The 24028-nt window shown below is 40.0% G+C and overlaps 1 protein-coding gene across 3 annotated transcripts in view; it reads left to right on the plus strand.

Moving 5' to 3' along the window:
• The first annotated feature begins 462 nt into the window (after nucleotides 1-462).
• The window catches only part of Pclo (piccolo presynaptic cytomatrix protein), a 315871-nt gene continuing 292305 nt past the window's right edge, over nucleotides 463-24028 (plus strand). For 2 of the 3 annotated variants that reach the window (XM_085684247.2, XM_085684245.2), the window contains exons 1-2: nucleotides 464-830; nucleotides 6553-8275. In XM_085684247.2, coding sequence (XP_085540373.2) covers nucleotides 592-830; nucleotides 6553-8275 — 1962 coding nt within the window. In that variant the 5' untranslated portion in view covers nucleotides 464-591. Of the gene's footprint in view, nucleotides 831-6552; nucleotides 8276-24028 lie in introns of all 3 variants that reach the window. The other variant, XM_085684248.2, reaches the window with a different exon arrangement.

A 24028-nucleotide genomic window follows, 5' to 3' on the forward strand; every position in this document is an offset into this window, starting at 1 on the left:
AAACTACAAATCCCAGGAGGCAACGCTGCAGTCATCGCCCCGCCCAACCCCTCCCACCCTTAAACTGAGTTCGCGAAAACTCAGACCGAGGCATCCTGCGACACGCCTGAGAGAAGCGTCCGCGGCTCGCCCCGGCCCTTTCACCGCGGTATCGCCCGGTGCCTTTAAGCCGGTGACCGGGCGCCGACGCGCGACGCGACGCAGGGTGGGGGAGGGGGCGTGGCGGACATCACCTGTTCGGGGCGGCGCACGCGCAGTGCGGGCGCGGCGAGGGGGCGGGGCGCGGGGCGGGGCCGACGGCGCCGGGCTGGCCGAGCTCCGCCGCTCCCGGGCTGCTCCGGCGCTGAGGCGGCCACCGGGAGGCAGGGAGCGAGGAGCTCGCCCTGGCGCTGTCCAACATGGAGGAGCGGCCGGCCGCGGGCGTCGCCTGCGGACCGCGCTGAGCCCGCGCTCATCCCCCCTGCGCACCGGGCAGCGGAGAGGGCCCCGAGCCTCCCGGGCTGGGCAGCCTGCACGCTTCGGGGCGGACCCCGGCTGGCGGGGCTCAGGCGGCCGCGGGCTTCTGCACCGGGACGTGTCCCGCCGAGAGCCATGGGCAACGAGGCGAGCTTGGAAGGGGAAGGGCTCCCCGAAGGGCTGGCGGCGGCCGCAGGCGGGGCTGGCGGCTCGGGGAGCGCCCTGCACCCCGGAATCCCAGCCGGCATGGAGGCGGACCTGAGCCAGCTGAGCGAGGAGGAGAGGAGACAGATCGCTGCTGTCATGTCAAGGGCGCAGGGGCTGCCCAAGGGAAGCGTCCCCGCGGCCGCGGCGGAGTCGCCTTCTATGCACAGGCACGCACAGCATGATGGAGAGGTCCAGACATATATATACCGCTTCCCGTGCACGTATGTGTGTGTGCCCGCGCTGTGGTACATATATGTCGCCTCCCTTCATTTTATTCTCCCTAATGGGGTGGCGATTAGGCGATCATAAGCTTTGGATGGGCGGAATAAAAATGATGCAGTGTAGAGTTTCTGGTGGGATAGTCATGGATTGCATTCTTGGAATTGTGATTTTAGGGTGTGATTTTTAAATTTTTTTTTAATGTTTGGCCTTTTGTAACCTTTTCCCTCTAGGGTGGTGTGGAGAGATGCCCTACAGTGTTTTACTAATCTGGAAATCTTCCATTAATACATCACAGACGTGTTGGAAAATGGATAGAGCTGGGTTGCGTGTTTACCTGTATGCTTAAACCTCCTTAGTGTTCTGAGGTCTTTTTCTCTGAAAATGATGTGTAAATATATCTGTAACAATACCCTTAAGCCCCTGGAGGTGACTGGTCCTCCATTCCCAACCTTTCCCCAGAGAACAGGAGCTGCCTAGGTAAAAGGCATAGAATAAATACACCTTTTATATTCTCTGAGAGGCCCTAAGATATTTTGTGACATTAAACAGATGGTTCGGTCACAGCAGAGCAGGTGCTGTACATGTATTTCAGAATTAGCATATGGTGGTTTTTTAAACCATTGCTCTGTTTTATGCAAAAATGACTTTCAGTTTATGGAAGATGGGAATTTGCATTACCTTGAGATTAGGTTTCAGTACACACTTAAAAATAGGATAAATAAATGACAATTTGCGCAGACAATTATAAAAGCTAATCTGTAATATTAACATATTCATTTCCTCTCCAGCTTTCCATTTCCCCCCCCTTCTAATGAATGAGTTGTTTTCTAATTAGATACCAAGAGGGTATAATCATGCTTTCTCCGCCTTTATTATTGTAAACAAACCCTTTCACTTTACACCCTTCGGCAGAACAAATAGCTATCCATGGTCCTGAAACATCCTTTTACTACTTAACGGGACTTAACACGATCTTGACTTGAAGTATCAAAAGTATGAAAGAGCTGGATGTATAGGTAAAGAATGTTCTACTTCATAAACTTAAAAAAAATTCATCCTAGCTGCCAGCATGCTAATACAAATGCTGCTTTTGCCAGCTATCACAATAAACCTATCACAGGAGCGGTTTAAGTTTCTTAAGGGTAGTGATCTTGTAATTCTGAGATGTTGAACTCTGTCAGGTGAAAATCCCTATTTAATTTGAAAGAAACAACGGTAGTGTGAAAATTAGCCCCCAAATTTAAAAATCTTCTCTTGTTTAAAACTAGTAAAGGCTTGTCGCTTTTCTTTAATAATTTATAAGAGGAGCTGTTTTTCTCTGCTTGCTAAAATCCTGACTTTCAAAGGAAAAAGAAATGTTCACTTAGTGTGTCATTTTCAGATCACAGTGAGCAGCAGTGCTTTTCCTAGCCAGATCTATGATTTTTCCAGAGGGGCGCATGCAACAGGTCTAGCATGGTTGCAAATACAACGGAGATCATTGGTGTTTTACCTTTGCTTATGTACAACAAATGGCTGAAGGAAAATATCTATCAATATAACTGCTACTTTATGTTGTATGTGTATTGCAGTATGCTTTCAGAGTTCCTCATTAGCAACCGAACACTTTGGCATTGTTAGTATTAGGCGATTCCTGCCCCCAGTTACAATTGGTAAAGATTTGTAAAAGATACACAAGCATATTTTGTTTTATATTTTTTCACACACATCTTTTGCCAAGGTATTTCTATAAAGTATACTTTTGGGAAAATATGCATATATATAATATTGAGAGATCCATTTGACCTTGTCATTTAGACTTTTAGGATCATGTTAATTAAATATACGTGCATATAAAGGTCCAGATTACTTCAGACTTTAAGACTTTTAGAGATGTGCATTGGACATGGCAGAATTTATCTATCTGACTTTACTTTTGAGAAGTAAGGATTTTCAGCTCCATTACTCAGATTCTTACTGTATTGATTTTTTGTGACTCATAGAAAATTAATATGCATTTCCCAACCCATGTGTGTCTCATGTTCCTGGATTCTAAAGGAGATAATAAAAACCTGTCTTACCTGTTTTAGGAAGTCATTCTGAGGATGACTCAAGTTCACAGGGACATTTTGCCAGATTTTTAATAAAAGGAGTGACAGATAGAAGCATGATAATCTCAATGCCATCCCTAGAAAAGTCTCAGTTATGGCCCCACACAAGCTGTGGTCTTGTTTGCATCGTTAGAAATGCTAATAATACAAACTTTATTCCTTCACATGTGGATAAGTGAGAGTCCTCTTAGAAGTACCCCCATTAGGAGGCTGGAGGCCCAAGTTCCTTACCTAGTTTTATGACTTTGAATTTTTCTCTTAACCTTTTAAATCCTATGTCCTCTCTACTTATAAAAGTGAATAGCTGTTGCTTAGGTATTTTTATTTCTGATATGGAATATTTTATGTGACTCAGCACTGTCAAATTAAGTGTCATTGACTGCTGTTGTGTTACATTTAAAAACATTTCATCATTCCAGCTGGTTCAGATTTTTATATTTGCATATGCCTGAAATATCATTTTATCCAAAACAGCATCTCTACTAACTTATGAAAGAAAAGTTCTAATCTGGGAATAGCATTAGTAAAATGAAAAAAGGATGTGGAATTAAACACAAATAATTTAGGCTAGAATCACAATGAGGTTATGAACAAAATTTCTTCTTGACATTGATTCATTGTAGACTTAGTGAAAGACATTTTTATTTCTACTATTCTCTTGTTTCGTGAACCTGGGATATGAGATGGCCTACTGCAAACTTTTGTGGCCGAAGATAAAAACTGTGAGTTGATGGTTTCCTTTAGTGCTCCTCTGAGCCTCCCCTACTGAGTAGCCATCTGCTCGGCATTTTTGTTTGTTTTTCCTTTACTATAGAACAATAGATCAAATCCAGGTTCTTTAGTGAATATGGGAAGTATACATTTAAAATCTTAGAAGACCCGTAGAAGACTTTGAAGGGAAAAGAACTCAAGAAACTTTAATCTAGAGTGAAGCAAGAACCTGCTGTGTTCCTCCATTGGTTTTCACATTGTGATCCATTCATTTATTCACCGATTAATGGAACATTAGTGTTTTTCTCCTACCTCCAGGCCTGATGCTGGCAATGAAAAGATAGGTGAATGTCCTCTCCTAGCTCGCAGTTCAGCGTAGAAGCAGAGATTGCCTTTTAGGTCATTCTTCAGTAGTGTGGCTGCTAGGGCAAACAGTTCACAAGATCGCTTTTTCTCAGGCAGCTCTACATTTTTGTTTGGCGTCAAGTCGCTATCTTCATGCTTTTCTTTCTGTTTTTCTTTTTTACTTGAATTCACATACTGATAACCATTAAAGCAAAGTTAGGATTTGGGGACAGTTTTTGTGGCCATGCATGTCTTTTCTGACAGCAAAACTTAATATTTCAGGGATATTTATGAGATTACAATGTATTATGATGTGTAGCACATGCAGCTTGTTTTCAATTTTGATGTTTTCTGTTACGACAAACATTTGGTATTTGTAAAGTTCTTTTTTTCACTTGCTATTACACATACTTTGGATTAAGTGAAGAAGCAGTGTCACAAGACACAGATTAAGATAACTTAATAGTATTTTCAGGAAATGACAATAAAAATCAAGAATATATTTCCGTGGCCTTTGTTTAAAGATAACTTTCAAAGACCACATACAAAGGTTCAGTTTAGTGAAACTCCTAATAATTACTTATAATATAGTCACAAACTCTACCAAAGTCCTTTCAAGGGAGTTTTGCATTATATTAACTGAATGCAGAAACAATTTCAGAATAATGTCAAAATCTATACAGTGCATCTCTTTGGAAATAACCTATGTTCAGTTATTTATGGTGACTCTTCTGCCTTCTGATGGCGTTGGGGGGGTACAGCTGGGGTGTCCTACGAAGACACTGTTACATTATGTCCAAATGTAAATATGTAGCAATGACTTTTTTAAAAAAACACATCTCAGAGCTTTGAGTAATGACTCAAGAAATAGCGTTGGGTCTCTTTTAAAATGAAACCTTTGGAAACATTGTAAAATATTTTCTTATGTTACACTGGAGGAACCATCCCAAACTCTTCTATTATAGTTAGCATTGATAGTATGCAGTACTGGGATCCATAGAGCACTTTGGACAATCCATGCAGACACTGCACCAGTGAGCTATCATATTTAGTCACTTTCTTACATCATTTTATGCATATGCGCCAGTGGAAGCATATTTTCATTGAGTTTTTTCTACTAGCAATACTTTTCCGTTTCTTTTAACTCTCTCTTAGATCCCGATTCATACTGTAAGCATTCGGGAAGTCCTGAAGAGAATTATTAAATACCACAAAGTTGACCATGTGTGGCTGTGGCCCTAACTAGCCTGTTTTGACAAACTGAATTAAAGATGTAGACCTCTTTGGGGCCATCTTACGTTTCAGGTGCTCCCAAATCATGCGTTCTTTTTCCTTGTTTCTTTCAAACAGAAATATGCATTTTCCAAATATAAAGTGACATTAATGAAGCAAAACTCCTTATCTGTTTTTCTCCACTGCTATAGTGTGGAAGGACATTAGTGCCCTTTTGTTGCTGACAGGAATGGCTCATTCAAAATTTAACATACCTAATATGACAATGTATCTGTAAATATCTGTTTTAATTATTCAACTCACATCACTTAAAGCTTATCATATTTACAGGTTGTTTTAAAAAATTGTCACGTAAAGCTTCTCGTTACACCTGTCTAGCAATATCAGTGATAATAGATAAGATAATTAAATAATGTAACAATCACTAAATAGAGTTATCACATGTTTTCTTCGACTGAAGAAAGTAATAGCACTTTCCAAAAATGGGGCCATAGCTAGTTTCATGCTGCTTGGCTATCAGGCTGTATCTCAAGATACTTTAAGTCTCAGCTGTGATGCTGCATAAAAAAATCCACATTAATAATTAACTATTAGAACAGATAAAGTCATATTGGCCGTGCACAAGAAAGTTTATTTCTCAAAGAGGTTTAGTAATTAACATACAAATCTTTATAAGGTTTAATAAGAATAGTGTTTGATGAGTGTTACCATTCCAAGTAGAACAAAGCAAAATTGTGTAAAGCATTAGCTTTCTCAGTGTGCTAAAAAGGTGTCATCTAGCGTCATTACTGCAGCTCACCTAAATATCACAGTGTGCCTTATGTAACTACGGATTATCAAAATTAAGTAAAAACAAAACTGGCAAGCTGTTATATTTTAAAACAACTTCTTAATTCTTCTTCTTAATTCTCTTTGTTTTTCCTTGATCATAAGTTTTGATCAAAAAGGAGACATAGTCATGTATGACATTACATGCTAGAGATAGTCAATATGACGTTACATTGACAATGCAGTTTTACTTTTTAAACCTATATGTTATAGTCTATTAAGTATTTTTATCTAAGTTTGTATTGTTTATCCACATACGTTTTTGTCACCAACAAGCTGCTTTTGCTATACTACTTTGTTAAAATGTCTACCCATTCAAAAAAGTAACAGACTAGGAAAATTTTATGTTCCATCCAGGTTGCAATACAAATTGGGTCTTCATACGTTTGAGTTACAAGAAAACAATAACTTTAAATATTGATTTGATTTGAAATAACTTCCACTGTTTTCAATTTTCCAGGAAACAAGAGTTGGATAGTAGTCAGTCTCCTAAACAACCCGGAAAGCCCCCAGATCCTGGGCGACCGGCTCAGCCTGGACTCAGTAAAAGTAGAACTACAGACACGTTTAGATTGGAGCAGAAGTTGCCTGGAAGGAGTCCGTCTACTATTAGCTTGAAAGAATCAAAGTCCAGAACTGATTTTAAGGAGGAGTACAAGCCTAGTTTGATGCCTGGTTTCTTCTCAGACGTTAACCCTTTAAGTGCTGTCTCCTCTGTAGTAAATAAATTCAACCCTTTTGATTTGATATCAGACTCTGAGGCATCCCAGGAGGAAACAACACGGAAACAAAAAGTTGCTCAGAAGGACCAAGGGAAATCGGAAGGAATCATAAAACCTCCCTTACAACAGCCCTCACCCAAGTCGGTTCCGAAACAGCAAGGGCCAGTGAAGGAAGTGATGCAGCAGGACCCCTCTCCCAAGTCAGCATCTTCCCAACAAGCAGAAAAAATGAAACCACAAGCCCCCAGCACAGGAAAGCCTTCCCTGGCATCTTCCCAGCCTCTGCAGACGGACCAGACAAAGCTGCCTATTGAAAGAGATGCAGCCAGGCCTCAGACTAAACCTTCAGAACCAGGAAAGCCTGCCCAGCAGAGCCCAGTCAAAACACCAGCTCAGCAAGCAAGTCCTGGGAAATCTGCAGCCCAACAACCCGGACCTGCAAAGGCAACAGTCCAGCAGCCAGGGCCAGCAAAGTCCCCAGCTCACCCAGCAGGGACAGTGAAGGCCCCAGTGCAACCTCCAGTGACATCCAAGCCGTCAGGGCAGCAGGCTGGAGTCGAGAAGACTTCATCTCAGCAGCCCGGGCCAAAGCCTTTAACGCAAGCTCCTGGCCTTGGAAAGATTCCACCAGGGCCGGTAAAGTCCCCGGCTCAGCAGCCAGGAACAGCAAAACTCCCAGCTCAACAAACTGGCCCACAGCCTCCAGCTAAGGTACCTGGGCCTACAAAGACTCCTCCAACTCAGCAATCTGGACCTGGGAAGACACCAGCTCAACAGCCAGGCCCAGCAAAGTCTTCACCTCAGCAACCGGTTCCAGCAAAGCCTCAGCCTCAGCCTCAGCAGCCTACCCCAGTGAAACCCCAGCCTCAGCAGCCAGCTCCTACAAAGCCTCCACAACAGACCACTCCAGCAAAGCCCCAGCCTCAGCAGCCCACCCCAGCAAAGCCCCAGCCTCAACAGCCCACCCCAGCAAAGCCCCAGCCTCAACAGCCCACCCCAGCAAAGCCCCAACCTCAACAGCCCACCCCAGCAAAGCACCAGCCTCAACAGCCCACCCCAGCAAAGCCCCAGCCTCAACAGCCCACCCCAGCAAAGCCCCAACCTCAACAGCCCACCCCAGCAAAGCACCAGCCTCAACAGCCCACCCCAGCAAAACCCCAGCCTCAACAACCCATCCCAGCAAAACCCCAGCCTCAACAGCCCGCTCCAGCGAAACCCTCAGCTCAACAACAGCCTATGAAACCGACAAGCCAAACGGTCTCTGGAAAACCTCTGCAGCCACCACCGACTTCTGCAGCACAGACTCCAAGACAAGACCTCTCCAAAACCATCTGTCCCCTTTGCAACACCACTGAACTTCTGTTGCATAGTCCAGAAAAGGCCAATTTTAACACATGCACTGAGTGTCAGACCACCGTCTGTAGCCTCTGTGGTTTTAACCCCAACCCTCACTTAACCGAGGTGAGTGCATTTATTACAGCCCAACCTCCATAAGCACCGGCACCGCCCACACGTGGTGCCTGCGAGGTCACTTAGGGCGGGGAGTGCTTGTCTCTCCGTCTCTCTCTTCATCTCTCTCTCTCCCCTTTGTCCTTTTCTTTCTCCCTGTCAATTTATTTTTATAAAATATTCTCGTGGATGAAAGTCTTAACATAATGTCACAGTTTCTAAAGACGTGGCGTATAAAACATGTGAATTGCAGGAAAGGAGCTGAACTCCCAGATTCATGGTGGTTAACATCTACATTATTTTTTTTTTAGCATAAACTGATGTTGCTTTAGTTTAAAATTGATGCTCCCACTTACCAATTTTACTATTATTGTTGTGTGGTTTGTTTGAGTTCTTTTTTTTTTCTTTTGGAGACAAGGTTTGCCATGTAGCCCAAAGCTGATTCAGAATTCTTTACATAGCTCAGGTTGCTTCTAACTTAATGATCTTCCTTCCAAAGCCTTCCAAATTGCAGGATTGCGGCGTGTTCAGCCCCACCCAACTCACATTTTAATACAACTAACTGACATAATATTTACATTTAAGAAAGTGGATGATTATTTTCAAATTTTAAATATATTTTTAATATTAACTGGGATAGTTTTCATTTTGTACATACCTATCCCTGCTGGTGGTGCTTCTATACTCGATGAAGATATAACCCCATTATCTGAGAGTCACTGATAACAACACAGATTGATACATAAACTGAAGCCATCACTGATGTCTGTATTCCCAGGAGTTGTGTCAGTTACATAGCTAACCTGCCTGCTTAACCATCAAATCAAAAGGGAACCGAGATATGAAGACATCCTCACTTGGGATGACTTCTTTCTAGTTCTTTCCATTTACCTACAAATTTCATGATGTCATTATTTTACATGGGTGAGCAATAATCCATTTTATAAATGTACTTGCTTTTTAACCATTCATCTGTTGACATCTAGGTTGTTTCAGTTCCTGGCTATTATGAATAGAGCAGCAATGAACATGGCTGAGCAAGTGTCTCTGTGGAAGTATGAAGTGTCCTTTGGGTATATGACCAAGAGTGGTATAGCTGGATCATGAGGTAGATGGATTCCCATCTTTCTGAGAAACCACCATACTGACTTACAAACAAGTTTGCGTCCTCGCCAGCCATGGTTCTATGTTTCCCTTGCTACACATTCTTTCCAGAATCAGCTGCCACTTTTATTTTTGTTCCTAGCTATTTTGACAGGTGTAAGACTAAATCTCAAAGTAGTTTTGATTTGTATTCCCCTAATGGAAGAATATTTAACAAATAAAGTACTTATTTGTCAACTGAGTTTCCTCTTCTGAGAGTTCCCCATATATATCTGTACAAAGTTTTTAATAGTGTTACTTGTTTTCTTGACATTTAGTTTTTTTAATTCTTTATATATTTTGAATATTAGCCATCTGTTGGATTTGTAATTGGAAAACCTTTTTCCATCCTGAAGACTGCCCCATGGGCTGAATAACAGTGTCCTTTGGCATATAGAAGCATTTCCGTTTTCTGAGGTTCCATTTATTAATTGTTGATCTTATTGCTTATGCTAATGGCGCTGTGTTAAGAAAGTCTTTTCCTGTGTCAGTGAATTCAAGGCTGTTTCCCACTTTGTTTTCTATCGGTGTCAGTGTTTCTGGTGTTTATGTTCAGGTCTTTGATCCATTTGGATTTGAGTTTTGTACAGGGTGATGAGTATGGATCTATTTGCATTCTTCATGCTGGCCTGCTTCTACAAACTTTAGTTGGGAGGAGAAAATAATATATAATAGGGAATATAAATCATTTTATATCTTGAATATGAATAAAGATCCTTCGATACCTGTTTCTAATGTTAAATCCGCATGATTCAGTCTAGGTAGATTGGGTGTTAATAAATTACAACGCAACACAGTATGTTTAGACATCAGATACAGCTGAACTCTTTCACAAGCTTGCAGAAGCTTTGATTTGAGTACTTTTATTCCCTGATTGCATTTTGAACAGAAAAGTAGATGGATGTGAAGTGTCATTTGGGGAAAAGAAGTCACATGAAAATGGAATGAAAATATAGAGCAAATGTGAGGAGACTGGGGCTTGAGGGCATAGGCAGAGTTGTGTAGTCTTTCTTTTTTCATTTCAAGAGCTCTGACACCTTCTACTATATAAAAAGTATGTTCAGTCCATCTGGAACACAGTTAGTGGACTGTCTAGCACTGTGTCAGGAACACTGGAAAAATAACTCACCAACGGAAGTGAAGGAGTATGGGATTTAAATAGCGCTAAGACAGAGTTCTTCACTCTGTTTATAAATATTAAGTTATGAAGATTGATAGCTGGTATATTCATGCACTCACTAAAGTATAATGCACGAGAAAAGTAAGTTTCAGAACTTGTCAAGTGCTCTCTGCTTTCTGAAGTATTTTAGTTTGTAATCGCAATGCTCACTGGGTTCGGTAACCATTTAAATGAGCCACTTTTTACTTATAAAATTGTAATTAATAAGAGCACAGTATTATGTTTCTTATAAATGATGAGCAGAATCATATTGTAATTAGGTGTGTGTGTTTTTGTATGTGTGTGGTTAAGTTTTTAAAATATTAGTAAAGTTGCATTTTGGTTCATACTATACTAATGATACAAAGAAATAGTTCGAAAGATGGATGCTTTGTCCATTGAACATTTGCATTTATCACACTTCTGTGGCAAGTCACAAGGCAAAAAAAATGCCTTTAGAAATATATTCTTCATTTATTGCCTATATGCCCAGTATTTGGAAGATAAATATTTAAATGTCTAATACATGGAGGCATTATCACACATGGCTTTGGGATAGATATGAGACTAAAGCATGAATTTTGAAAAAGGCATGATTGAAATATACTCCGTGTATGTCTGCACCCATAAATATGGTATGGCTCCAGATGATAGGAACTGTGAAAGGTAAAAGCGAATATGGTGGACTTCTGAGTGGGAAGCACTCTTTTCCTAGTGGGTGTGTTTGAGAAAAGCTTCATGGAAAAAGTGTCTTTCCATGGAGTGTATCAGTATAAACACGCGTTCAACAGACAGAGAAGATGCAACAGGTTAGAATTTAAGCAAGAATTGCACGTAGAACAACACAGAGTGTGTTTAGGATATTAAGAATAAATAAGGGAGTGCCGAGACAGCCCACACAAAGGCACTGAACATACTTGCTGTGCAGGCCTGACGCTCTGAGTTGGGTTTCTAGATGACACAGTGGAAGGAGTAACTGGCTCCCGAAAGTCTCCCTCTGATATCCATATGCTCACTGTAGTATTCACCAACACCCTGTGGTTCAGCTCGTTCCTCTATGTGCAGTGGAAGACCTTTAAATTACCTGCCCTCTCTGGAGGCTGTTGAGATGGGAGCTGTTCCAAATACATCCTGAGAAGGCCCTGGCTCCCAGCCTAGAGTCCTAGTATGGAGAGGAAGTCATATCTGTGGCTCTTCTTGCTGGTCCATTAATGGAATTAATCACGGAACACAAGCTTTCTCTTTGAGTCTGCTTCCTGACACAAACTGAGTATTTGCTTTCTAATTATTGACAAGGGATTATTTTTGCTGTTGTTTTTGTGCATTTACTTTATCACTATCAGTGAATAGCCTCAGGCAAGACACATTTATGGACAGATATAAAGGCTTGTCCATAATATTGGATCATTTTCTTAACTCTTCAATGTAAGATGGCTTGTCACTTTCAGAACACTGACAATGAGCTAAATGTTAGTAATGAAGTTGAATTTGATTAATTTATTCTTGGTCATTACACATGGCTTTTGGTTAAAACTAGATGTCTAATTAAATAAAAACATGGCTATCTTTCAAGGGCAAAACAGTAACAAAATCAAAGTAGACTTTAATATATATATGTGTGTGTGTGTGTGTGTGTGTGTGTGTGTGGGAGAGAGAGAGAGAGAGAGAGAGAGAGAGAGAGAGAGAGAGAGAGAGAGAACCTTAACACAAAGATGAAACAAAACATGTTTTATATACTTTACTTGGGGAAAGTGATTTCACTAGTTACCCTGTAGTGATAGTCCTGTCACTACTTCTGATTCAAAAGAAACTTGTGCATATGTGTGTATGTGAGTGTGTATATGTTTGAGTGTGTATGTGTGTGTGTGAGAGAGAGAGAGAGTGAGTGAGTGTATACATGCTTGAAGGTGTCTGTGGTCTGGGTGTGTGTGTGTGCGCGCGCGTGCAGAGAGAGGTATGCTAAACAAGAAGAGAAGAGATGACGGGCACCTCCGGTCAAGGAAAAACAGGACAACATTCCCCTCGTGATGGAATAGCTGAAAGAATTATAAAAGAGGAAGTGTTTTATTTCCAATTGCTTGCTGTTTTTAGCACAGTTTTTTTTTTTTGGCACTTCTAATTCTCAACAAAAATGCTGCACAGTCCCCCCATCTTCCACCCCCTACCTCCACTGCCAAACCCCCGAAGCTTATAAGTGTTGACCACCTCTCCTAGGGTGGAAAAGGACTGGCAATATGAGCTGATAGGGCGGAGCATTCAAAGAAATGGGCATTGAAAGTAGGTGAGGGAGAGCTGAGGAAAAACTACCCAAAGGCGTGTCAGAGGTTCCTGCGAATCAGCAAATATAAACATGTCGTGGGTTCCTCCAGGTAACATGAACAGCATGATTTACATGCCTTTTGAGAAAGGTTTAAGACCACCTTCAAATGTCAGTAGGCTGACTGAAGATAACAACGAAGCTGGTTAATGACCTGAAAAACAAGAACCCTTAATTGCCCCAAACTGTAGAATCAAAAACAAAAAAAGCAAAACCAAACAGACAATAAGCAAGAACCATCAAAGTTCTTCGACTGCTTGGGTAGCGTCCACTAAGTTCCATGGGTGTTCTAGATTCTGGGCATCCAGATATGAACGACATCCTTGCCTTTTGGGTTGGTATTCTAGTCAGCATCACAAATAACCAAACCATATGGTGTGACAGATGGTAAAAGTGTTATATCGAAGATGAAATACAGGAAGATTTGAAGCACGGTTAATAAAAACTCAGGGTCAGAAATTGGGGTTCAACCTGAAGATCCAAAAAGCAAAACAACCAGCCACTGGCTCTTACCTCGACCTCAGTCTGAAATGGCGCTCCTGCCTTCTGGAATCTCAGAAGGAGACTATGTGTCTTAGAGCTGTTTCCTCCCGTTTTATAATCTCCCTAGTACTGGGATTAAAGGTATGCATCTCTGTTATTAAAATGGCGTGTCTACTGAGATTAAAGGTACATGTCATTGTGGCTACTGGCATTGAAGGTGTGTGTTACCATAACCTGGTCTATAAGGCTGACTAGTGGGACTGTTTTACTCTCGAATCTGCAGGTAGTCTTTGTTTATTAAAATGCAGTTGAAATGCCACTACAAGGATTATGTTATGCACAGGAGAGTAATGGGGGTGAGTGCTGCGTTTTTATTTCTCTTTCAGTTGGAGGTTAGTGCTGTAGGGGTACCGGAGGATTTAAGGTATAAAAGTTTTAATGAAGTAGATGAGATAGCTCAGTGAGTAAAAGTGATTGTCCCCAACCATGACAACTGGGATTCTATCCCCAGAACTCACATCATCAAGGAGCGAACCCACCTTGTAAGTTGTCTTCTGACCCCCACCCAGGAGCCATGGAGTACAAGTGCCGCCATACACAAAATAAATAAATGTTGAACTATTGTTGAGTAGTAATTTCAACTGAAGTTCTAATTAGTGAGTGTAGCCGAAGGTTAGACAATGTAGAAATGAATTTAGTATTGGTGTAATTCTGGGATCAACTCATTCACGAAATTCTCACCATAGAGAGTATTTTTATTCCGAGAAATGAGGGACACCAAGTTGTCTCCAGATAAAATTCAGTTTATATAGCAAGATAAAAACTATAGCATTGTAAATTTATAACTCAAACATAAACTTAAAACACAGGAAGTTATGACAACCGCCACCACAAAATGTAAAAGCAAGAGTTAGATCTGTTGCTTCCAGTGCGCCAGCCACTCCTAGTGCCTTTACATCTAAATAGGAGGGTTTACGTTTGATGAAACGGTTTTATACTTTCTTTTAAATTTATGGATTCATGTCCAAACTAAAATCAACACTGGAGTAATCTGAAGACTCTACTTGATCAGAATTATTGGTTGAAAATGTATATGATGTTATTTAAATGCCTCTTTAAAAACCTCTTTACCCCCTGTAATTATGATAGTCAGATTTCTATTACCGTGATAACTACCTGGGTAGTTTCAAAGATAGGGATTTTATCTAGTCAGCTTTTCTTCCTCCTCTTCCTTTTCCTCTTTCCCTCCCTCCCTGCCTCCCTCTCTCTCTTTCCCTCTCTTCCTCCTCCTCCTCCTCTTTCCCCCCTCTCTTTTTCTTTCATTCTTTCTTTATTTTGAGACCAACTTTTTATTACTACAGTAACAACTTGGGTAGTTGTGAAGAGAAGGATTTTATTTGGGGTCACAGTTTTGCAGTTTCAGCCTGTGATCAATGCCTATTGTGGTTGAACCTGTCAGGAGGCAGAAATTATGTCAGGAACAGGTGAAGGGGGGAAACAACCCACCTTATAGTTGGAGAGCAGACGTCAGCAGGAAGAGGTACCAGTTCTGCTGTCTCCTGCAATGGCTTGGTCTTAGTGATTAGATCAGGAAGGCCCATCTGTGCATTTTCGTCATCTCTCAGTAGTTCCCATTGTGAGGATCATGCGTCTATAGATAGGAAATATTTAGGAAAATGCCCCTGGGAGACATTCTAAATACCAGTTATAAGAACAACCTAATTGATGAAACTTGTGGTTCTGAATAATATGAGAATTCGAGATAACATAGTTATGATGCTGTTTAGTCAATATTATTCATCATTTTCCATCAAGGATATCTGTTATTTAATTGGCATCACGTTCATAGAAGTCTTAAGAGAAATAACACCTCATAATTCTAAGCATAAGATTTTTGTAAGATAAAAGGCGTTTGTTTTTTGTGGGTTTTTTTAGCAATTTTTTTATTTTTTATTAAAATTCCACCTCCTCCCATTTCCCTCCCCCTCCCCCCCACCCCCTTCCCTCTCCCTCTCCAGTCCAAAGAGCAGTCAGGGTTCCCTACCCTGTGGGAAGTCCAAGGTCCTCCCCACTCCATCCAGGTCTAGGAAGGTGAGCTTCCAAACAGACTAGGCTCCCACAAAGCCAGTCCATGCAGTAGAATCTAAACCCAGTGCCATTGTCCTTGGCTTCGCAGTCAGCCCTCATTGTCAGCCATGTTCAACGAGTTCAGTTTGATCACATGCTCCATCAGTCCCAGTCCAGCTGGCCTTGGTGAACTCCCATTAGTTTTGTTCCAATGATCTAGAAACTCCTATGATACCTCCTTTACTATTAAAAGTAGATGATCTTGATTATAACAAAATGGGTTTGCCACTTAAACTAGTTGTCTAATGATGCTACTTACCAGAAGAAATAATTTTTTAAAATTCTGTTCACAAATATTACATAGAATCCTAGTCTTTGATCCCTCTGATTCCTGTATTCCTTGACTGCACTGTGTTTGCACACAGTTTCATGTTGTACTCATGAGCTTAGCCACTAGACTTTAAACCACTGCTTTTTTCTTAGTTTTGACTTCTAAATGACTAAACATTTCAGATGTCTTTTGCAGGAGTTGAATTTTATTATGTTTACTCTGCTTGTTATGTATAATTACAACTAATATTATGATCTATATAGTTAGTAATAGCAGATGTCATTCTTTGAAAGCAGATAATTGAAGATAATGAGGTCACTTATTGAATCATTCAATAAGCTTGACTTGATGAGTAATGAGAGTAACACTTGCCTGTTGGTGTCCTATGAGAAAGCATGCATTTGTAACTTTTAAATTATGTCCAGTCTTAATTGTCCTTGGCAAGGCAACCCGTCATTACAAATATTTCAAGAATATCTTACTGAAGACAAATGTATAAAATAATCTATAATAAATTTATAATTTTCCATAAATAGTGAGATGATACTGATCATCTATCGCAGATCTAGTAAATAGAAATTTGAACATTGTACATTTCAAGCTGTTTACTTACCAATTTATATGGATTTTGACATTTAATATTCTTTTAATGAGGCATTGATATTTATAAAACTACTAAGCTAATGACATTTAGTTTCTGAAAGCAATTGGTATAGAAAAAGAGTCTTGAAGAAGGAACCTGGTTTCTTATCTTCCTAATCATTGGTGCTGGAAGCCACACTCTGACTTCAGTCCTGCTCTCTAGGAAAGCCGAGAGATCCTGTTTTACTGTGAGAGCTCCTCTGTCACTGGCCATTTTGCTGGCATTTGACAGTAGAGGTCAGGGAGGTGATGACTGCCTCTGGTTAGCATTTGGAGTCTAGAAGGACAGATGGGAATTTAGCAATTTAAGATTCAATTTTGTTTGTAAAATAGAATATATATGGAGTGAGACAGAGAGACAGAGGCAGGGGGAGAGTCCCTAAATATATAAAACAACTAACTACCTATTGTGTGCTTTTTCTAATAATAACACTAACTATAAACTATTTCATAGAAACACGATATTTGTACCACTAATTCATCAGAAGTTTTAGTTCTATACTTAGAATAAATCTTAGCAACACAGTTCACTCATGGAAAACAAATAACTTAGTTGGTTAGTTTCTTCATTTGTGAACGTGACAATAGTAATGAATTCTCTGGATTGGCTGAGGAAAACTAAGCTTCAGTCCAAGATTCCTCTTATTCTGTTGTACTGACAGAGGAGGAAGGATTTCAAAACATTATCAGAAGAAAATGAGTGATAATGAAAGTTTAGATTAAATTTATTTGAAAGCCAACAGGATAATGTAAGGCTTCTGAAGCATGATTTAAAGTCCATTATCCTGATACTTATCTGTGAACGTATTTACACACAGATTTGGAATCATTTGCAGGTTGTAGAGGCTTCCATTAAAAAACCTAAGAGTCAAAAGTGCCCCTTGGGGACTATGAATTTTTATATGACATTCAATATATATTTAGCATTTTTTACCATTTTATAAACTGTTTTTTCCTTCCTTAGTCAATGCAGACAAAGTTTCCCCAGGCTTCTGGTCTAGTTTAAGGATCTGCAGCTCTTAGCACATGTTGGCTTCATACTTGTTTTTATGTTTTCAGCCCACGAGATTGTTTGCCTACTTCACTAGCATGGCTTAATTTTTTTAATTTTTTAAAAGATTAAATAATTAAAAAATAATTCAAGAAGCTAAGTGGAGTACTTAAACGATCACAGTTTAATTGGGGCCATTGGAAGCCGTAAACTGAAAAATTGAGAGCCAAGGCTTGTGTTTCTCCATCTTCTGAAATGTGGGAGCTTGAGAAACTGTTTAGAAGTTTCAGCTATAACGTAAGTTCAGCTGCTGATTAGACATCCTCCTCTTGTTGTGCAACTGCGACTCTGTGTAAACATGGACTCCCTTCCATAGACAGATGTTTTCTGTTCTTGAGGTGGTAGAACCTGGAAGAATGGAACCTAAGCATGAGGAGGCCTAAATCTTATGCAATAGCCAGCATTATTCAGAGCATCGAACGATTTATACACTGGGTGTTAAGAAAGGTCCCCTGAGTAAAGGCGTCATGCAAACTGTGTGTAGTAAAAAGGAGTTTTTCCACAGAGGCGTGTAAAGGATAGTGTAACACTTAGTTGAAAACACCAGCAAGCAATAATGGCTAATGTGAACTCACTCCTATCCAGAACATCTGGGAGGGGCTCGGAAGCACAGCCCCAAAACAACTCCTTATGTTGACGAAACTGAGGTCACAAGATTCTTCTCTAATTTTCTTGGAGTTTTCCCACAAACACTCAGAATTCCTTCCTTTGATGCCATTCTTGGACCATGATCTGACAGCCCTATGCTTAGGTAAAAGGTGCTTTAGTGAGTGTCAGATTTTCTAGTTTCAGGCAACTGTGGCAAACATTAAAACATACTCCTATCATCTGAAACTGCAAGGATTAAGAATGGTATTGTTAGCAGCTGGTGAATGCTGCTTTGGTTTATTAGTACAGAAGTGCACATTTGACATACTTATCACAAACTGGACATAGTGACTGAATTATTTAGCAGGAGCCTTCAATTAGTTTAAGAGAAGCAACATGCAACTTTATGTGCTAAATAAAGATTTTCACCAAGTTGTGGAGAATATTATTACAGTTTTGAAGAATGCCGTGTCTACCTTTTAATCAAAATAAATTGTGCATTGATATGTATAGCTAAGGATTATAACTATTGTGAGCCACCTGTAGTCAAACTGCTGTAGGGTGTGGCTGTCTCTGTGGGAGGCATGTGTCATGTGCTCTGGGCAATGTTTGAGTAGCAGGAAGCATGTCCTACCTTGAAGCTGGAAGAGCTTGGATTCTTATTTATAAAGTTGCATTTTAGATCTGTTGTCTGGTTTTATTATATTTTCAGTGGTGTTCAAAGTTGCATAAGGTTTTCAGTAAGTATTTTAAAATAAATTAATTATATGGGAAAAGGCTTTGTAATGGCTTATAGTAAAAAAAATCACAGATTTATGTATTTCCCTACACAAAGATATAAGTAACATGGCAAGTGGCCAGTCCTTTTAAAGTGTAAAGATAGGAGAGAGAGGAATAACTGAAAAATACATAAAGTTATTGCATGTTTTAATTACAATGCAAATTTTCAAAGTGGTAATTAAGATATGGCAGACTTTAGTTGTTGCAGTAGTGCATGATAAACGAAGATATTCAGTGCTGGTTGTAGAAGACAAAATGGGTTGCACTTAGGGAAAGGCACAGGAGCTCCCAGAGGACAGAACCACAAGCTCAGCTCAGAGAGGATGACAGCACCAACTTGATGAAGAAACAGTCCATTTAGGGGTTATGACTGGCAGAGAGATTAGTTGTGATGAGTCAAGAATTAAACCCCAACAGATATTATGCAAAGTCATGATGAAAGCATGATTGAAGAACACCAGGCCAGCAGCTGATACAAACACCAGCAGACATCAGCTCCTGACATTGTTCTTTTGATTGTCCGTTATTTCAAGTGCATCAGCGATCTAAGTTGAGCAAAGAGTCCATTATAAATTTTAGATGGATTTTAGTTTTGTTTTAATGAAAGTATGTTTGTTAACCATTGTTGTTTTAAGGAGTTTTCATTCTATTTTGAAGCTAAATACATGCTTGAAATTCTCAGACAATAAGCAAGTTTGTATTCTGTAAAAAATTACAAAATAACGCTTCTAAACAGGAATGTGATTTTCTTCTGGATCTCTAAAAATGCACTCTTGACATTATTAACTAGGTTATCAAGTTGAGTATCATTGCTATTGTAGGCCTGAAATTAAGAGTCATAATGTAATTTTTGACAATCAGTAGTTTGTGTATAATTTTTAAAGTGACATACATTATTAATTACAATCCTATATGTGATAGCCACAATTAAACCTCTTGAATAATCTAAATAAGACATTGATTATCCCCCAAAGCCTTATCTAGTGAAATTGTATTTCTGTGTTTTCGAGATCCGATGTTCAAAGGCACAGCAGAAAAAGAACGTGGAGCCTGTGTTCACCAGGGAGTACGTGTGTGTGTGTGTGTGTGTGTGTGTGTGTGTGTGTGTGAGAGAGAGAGAGAGAGAGAGAGAGAGAGAGAGAGAGAGAGAGAGAGAGAGAGAGTATTCACATACGGAGCGGCCCAAGAGTGAGCAGAGGTGACCTCTCTCATACCTACACTTATGTAGCATATTAAATCAGAAGACTAAATGAATAAACACTGTTAGGCTTTTCTTTTGGCCTCCCATTCCAGAGGGCTAATAGAGTTAGATTAGCTCATTAAATAAATATGTTTCTTTATCTTGAATTTCATTTATGGATTTTCTATAAATTGGCCTGTCAGGAATGTAAAAGATGACTATTTTATTATTTGTTTTCTATAATCTAGAGTTTTGGGTCAGTTCAGCTTGGGCTCTGTTTAATCATGTTCTGTTCCTTCCTTTTAATACTAGCATATTGAAAGGGAGAGTACTTCAAGGTTATGAGAGTTAAAAGCTCTTCTCTTACCACTATTCTTTATTCTGCTTTCCTATCAGAAGGATGCAGATGATTAAAACACTCTGCTAGAGAGGGGTACTGCTTGTGACAGGGGAACTTGAAAGTTGTTTATGACATCTCTGTGAAAGCAGGAAGAAGTTATGAGGACTAATATATTCCTTCAAAATATTAGTTCTTTGGGAATTTTATGCTATGCATATTTTTAATTTCACTGCCCCCAACTCTTCCCAGTCCACTCCTCTTTCCTAGCCACAACTTTGTTTTTGTTGTTATTTGTCTTAGTTAGGAGTTCTACTGCTGTGATGAAACACCATGACTAAAAAACAAATTAGGGAGGAAAGGGTTTATCGGCCTAACCCTTTAGCATTACTGCTCATGACTAAAGGAAGACAGGAAAGGAGCTCAAACAGGGTAGGATCCTGGAGGCAGGAGCTGATGCAGAGACCAAGTGAGGGGAGCTGCATACTGGTTTGCTTCCCATGGCTTGCTCAGCCCACCTTCTTACAGAACTCAGGACCAGTGGCCCCAGATGGCACCACCCACCATGAGTTGAGCCTCCCATATTGATCACTAAATGAAGAAATGCCTTACAGCTGGATGCCATCAAGGCATTTCCTCACCTGAGGCTCCTTCCTCTGGTGACTCTAGCTTGTGTCACCTTGACACACAAAACCAGCTAGTACATTGTTTTTACCTATGATGTCTAATTTTAATGTCCGTGCACTGGAATTTGGTTGACTTCCAAGGGACTACACTCTTAAAGAAAACTGCCTCCTTCTTTACCAGCAGCTATCAAATGTCAGTGTCCAGGAGCGAGGGGTGAGATTTTGTAACTCTCCCCTCTCCGGTTGAGACTTAGTCTGCCCTAAACTTTCACAGGTCTTGTGTATACTATCATAGCCACAATGAGTTTACATGAAGAAGTTCCCTATGGTGCCCAGAAGACACCTTTGCTTTGTAATCATCCATGGATTTCTAGCTCTTGACATCCTCTTGTCCCAATTCTTCAATGATCTCTGGGCCTTGAAGAAGAGTTTGTGATGCAGATGTTCCCTTTAGGACTAGGTATTCCACAGTCTCTTATTTTCTGTGTTTTGGCCAGTGGTGAATCTTGAGGCTAATCCCCATCTGCTGGAAACAGAAGCTTCTCAGATGAAGGTGGGGAGATGTATTAATCTATGGGTATAACTGTAAGTTAGTAGAAGCAGTGTATCTGTTTCCAAGTATGGTAGTAGGAGGTATTTACCAAGCTCTTTGAGTTGTCTACCTACAGACCCTTGGTCCTGAGAATGATGCCAGGTTTCATCTCGTGGAATGAAACATAAATCCACTTAGAAAGTACTTGGTTACTCCCACGATGTCTATGATACTATTGCACCTTGGTACATCTTTCCAGCCCTGTTATTATTGTAGCTCACAGGGATCACAACTGGGTAAGATTGAAGATTATTTTTCTCATCCAGTAATGTGCATAGCACATAGAGATGAAGTTTCCAGATCAGTACCAACATGATAGCTTCATATCGTATGTCATCTTGAGCAATATATCTTATTATCAAGTTCTGATAATGGCCAGTAGCACTATAAATAGCCTGTAATGTTTGAGAGTATGTAGTAGGGAGGCTGCTTGTTGGTTCCTGGCTGCTCAGCCCTGAAATAATCACACAAAAACCATATTAATTAAACCACTGCTTAGCAAAATAGCTCTAGCTTCTTATTGGCTAACTCTTACATATTAATTTAACCCATTTCTATTAATCTGTGTATTGTCATGTGGCTGTGGCTTACCCGGTAAAGTTTCAGCACATCTGTATCCAGCGAAGGCTACATGGCTTCTCCCTGACTCCGTCTTTCTTCCTCCCAACATTCAGTTCTGTCTTCCCTGCCTAGCTAAGTTCTGCCCTGCTATAGGTTCAAAGCAGTATCTTTATTCGAGAATGGTAATCATAGCATATAGAGGGAAATCCCACATCACCAGTATATAAAACCTCACTGACCAACAGCTGCAAAAGAGGTAACACATTCCAGGCACTGGAATATTTCTTTTTAGGCCTTGATGTCTACTAGGAGCTAATATTTTTCATGGTCCTCACACATGGCTGTCATAGAATGAAGGTACAGTCATAAGAAATGAAGTGGCAATTGTTAACGAGAAACACAGCCACCAGTGTAACTGGCAGCAAGCATTTTGCTGATAGTGGTGGTACATCAGGTACCTCTGCTCAGCCAGCCTTAGAGACAAGGGTAAAACTTTGAAAGGGAAATTAGGAAGTTAATATTTCCAGATACAAGAAATATTTGTGCCTATGCAATCATAGTATATACTTTCCAGTTTGAATACATATTGGGATGACTGTCTATGTCCAGAATTAAGAGTACTAGTGGGAAATGCATGGAATCAGAAAATAAGTATTAAAACATCTATGCTGACTGTGCTAACAGTTGTGGTCCATAGCACAAACATAAATGCTACAGTAAGCATAATTAAACACTCGCAATTTCAAAAGCTTGTATCAGCTAAACATTTGTATGTTCATGATGCTAAGAAGGTCAAATACACTTTGGGGGTCAGGAAAAACATAAGAAAGTCCTTTCTACTGGATGCTTAAATTCTTTGGGGAGTTTGGAAATAGATCTTGCCATAGTATAACTTTGTAAGTACTAATATAAGAATATCAGCGGCCTATTTTGATAGTAAAAGCTAAAGTTAAGCACTTCTCTTGTTTATTTTAAACATTATTTGAGATGTGAGGGTCAATAAAAGAAAGTTGCTTTGGAGAAGTGAAAGAATAAATGGAGAATTGTTGGAGGAAGGGCTGCTTGTTCTTCCCGGCTGCCTGGCTAGCTTAGACCTGAAATAATCACACAGAAACTGTATTAATTAAATCATTGCTTGGCCCATTAGCTCTAGCTTCTTATTGGCTAACTCTTACATATTAATTTAACCCATTTCTATTAATCTGTGCATCATCACAAGGCCGTAGCCTACCAATACATCTATCTCCGGCAGCTCCATGGCATCTCTCTGACTCTGCCTTCTTTCTCCCAGCATTCAGTTTCATCTTGCCTGCCTACCTAAGTTTTGCCCTATCAACAGGCCAAGGCAGTTTCTTTATTCATTAACCAAGAAAAGCAACACACAGACAGAAGGACCTCCCACACCAGGGAATCATCTTTTACACCCAATGCAAATGTATGTAGGCAATAATTGTATAGGAAAAATATGACAATGAAATTTGGGTGAGAGAGGGCAGTGACATTATTTCTGCCTTGTGTTCATTAATCTCTTTGTTCTTTGTGGGAAACCTAACTGGCATCAGTGTCAGAGTTGGCTCACAATTTTCTTGGATAATTATGTTAATACCGAGGAAAATTGGGAGCTTTACCATTTGTTCAGTGTATTAAGGGACAAGATAGTGTTTACCTGTGTGTGCATGTGTGTGTATGCATGTATGTGTGTGTGCATGCATGTGTGAGTATGTGAGTATGTGTTATATGCATGTGTGAACACTGTTAAGTACTGAAATAAGACTCATTTAGATACTCATCAGATATGGCCAGCAGAATTAAATTAAAAGGAGACTCTTTCTGAAAACATCCTAAGAGGATAAAAGGCTGTTTGTATTATCATAGTTTAGACAAATGATTTAAACTCTTATTCTAGAA

This window comes from Myodes glareolus, chromosome 27, assembly GCF_982192425.1.
Source record: "Myodes glareolus chromosome 27, mMyoGla1.1, whole genome shotgun sequence".
In the NCBI taxonomy this organism is placed as follows: Eukaryota; Metazoa; Chordata; class Mammalia; order Rodentia; family Cricetidae; genus Myodes; species Myodes glareolus.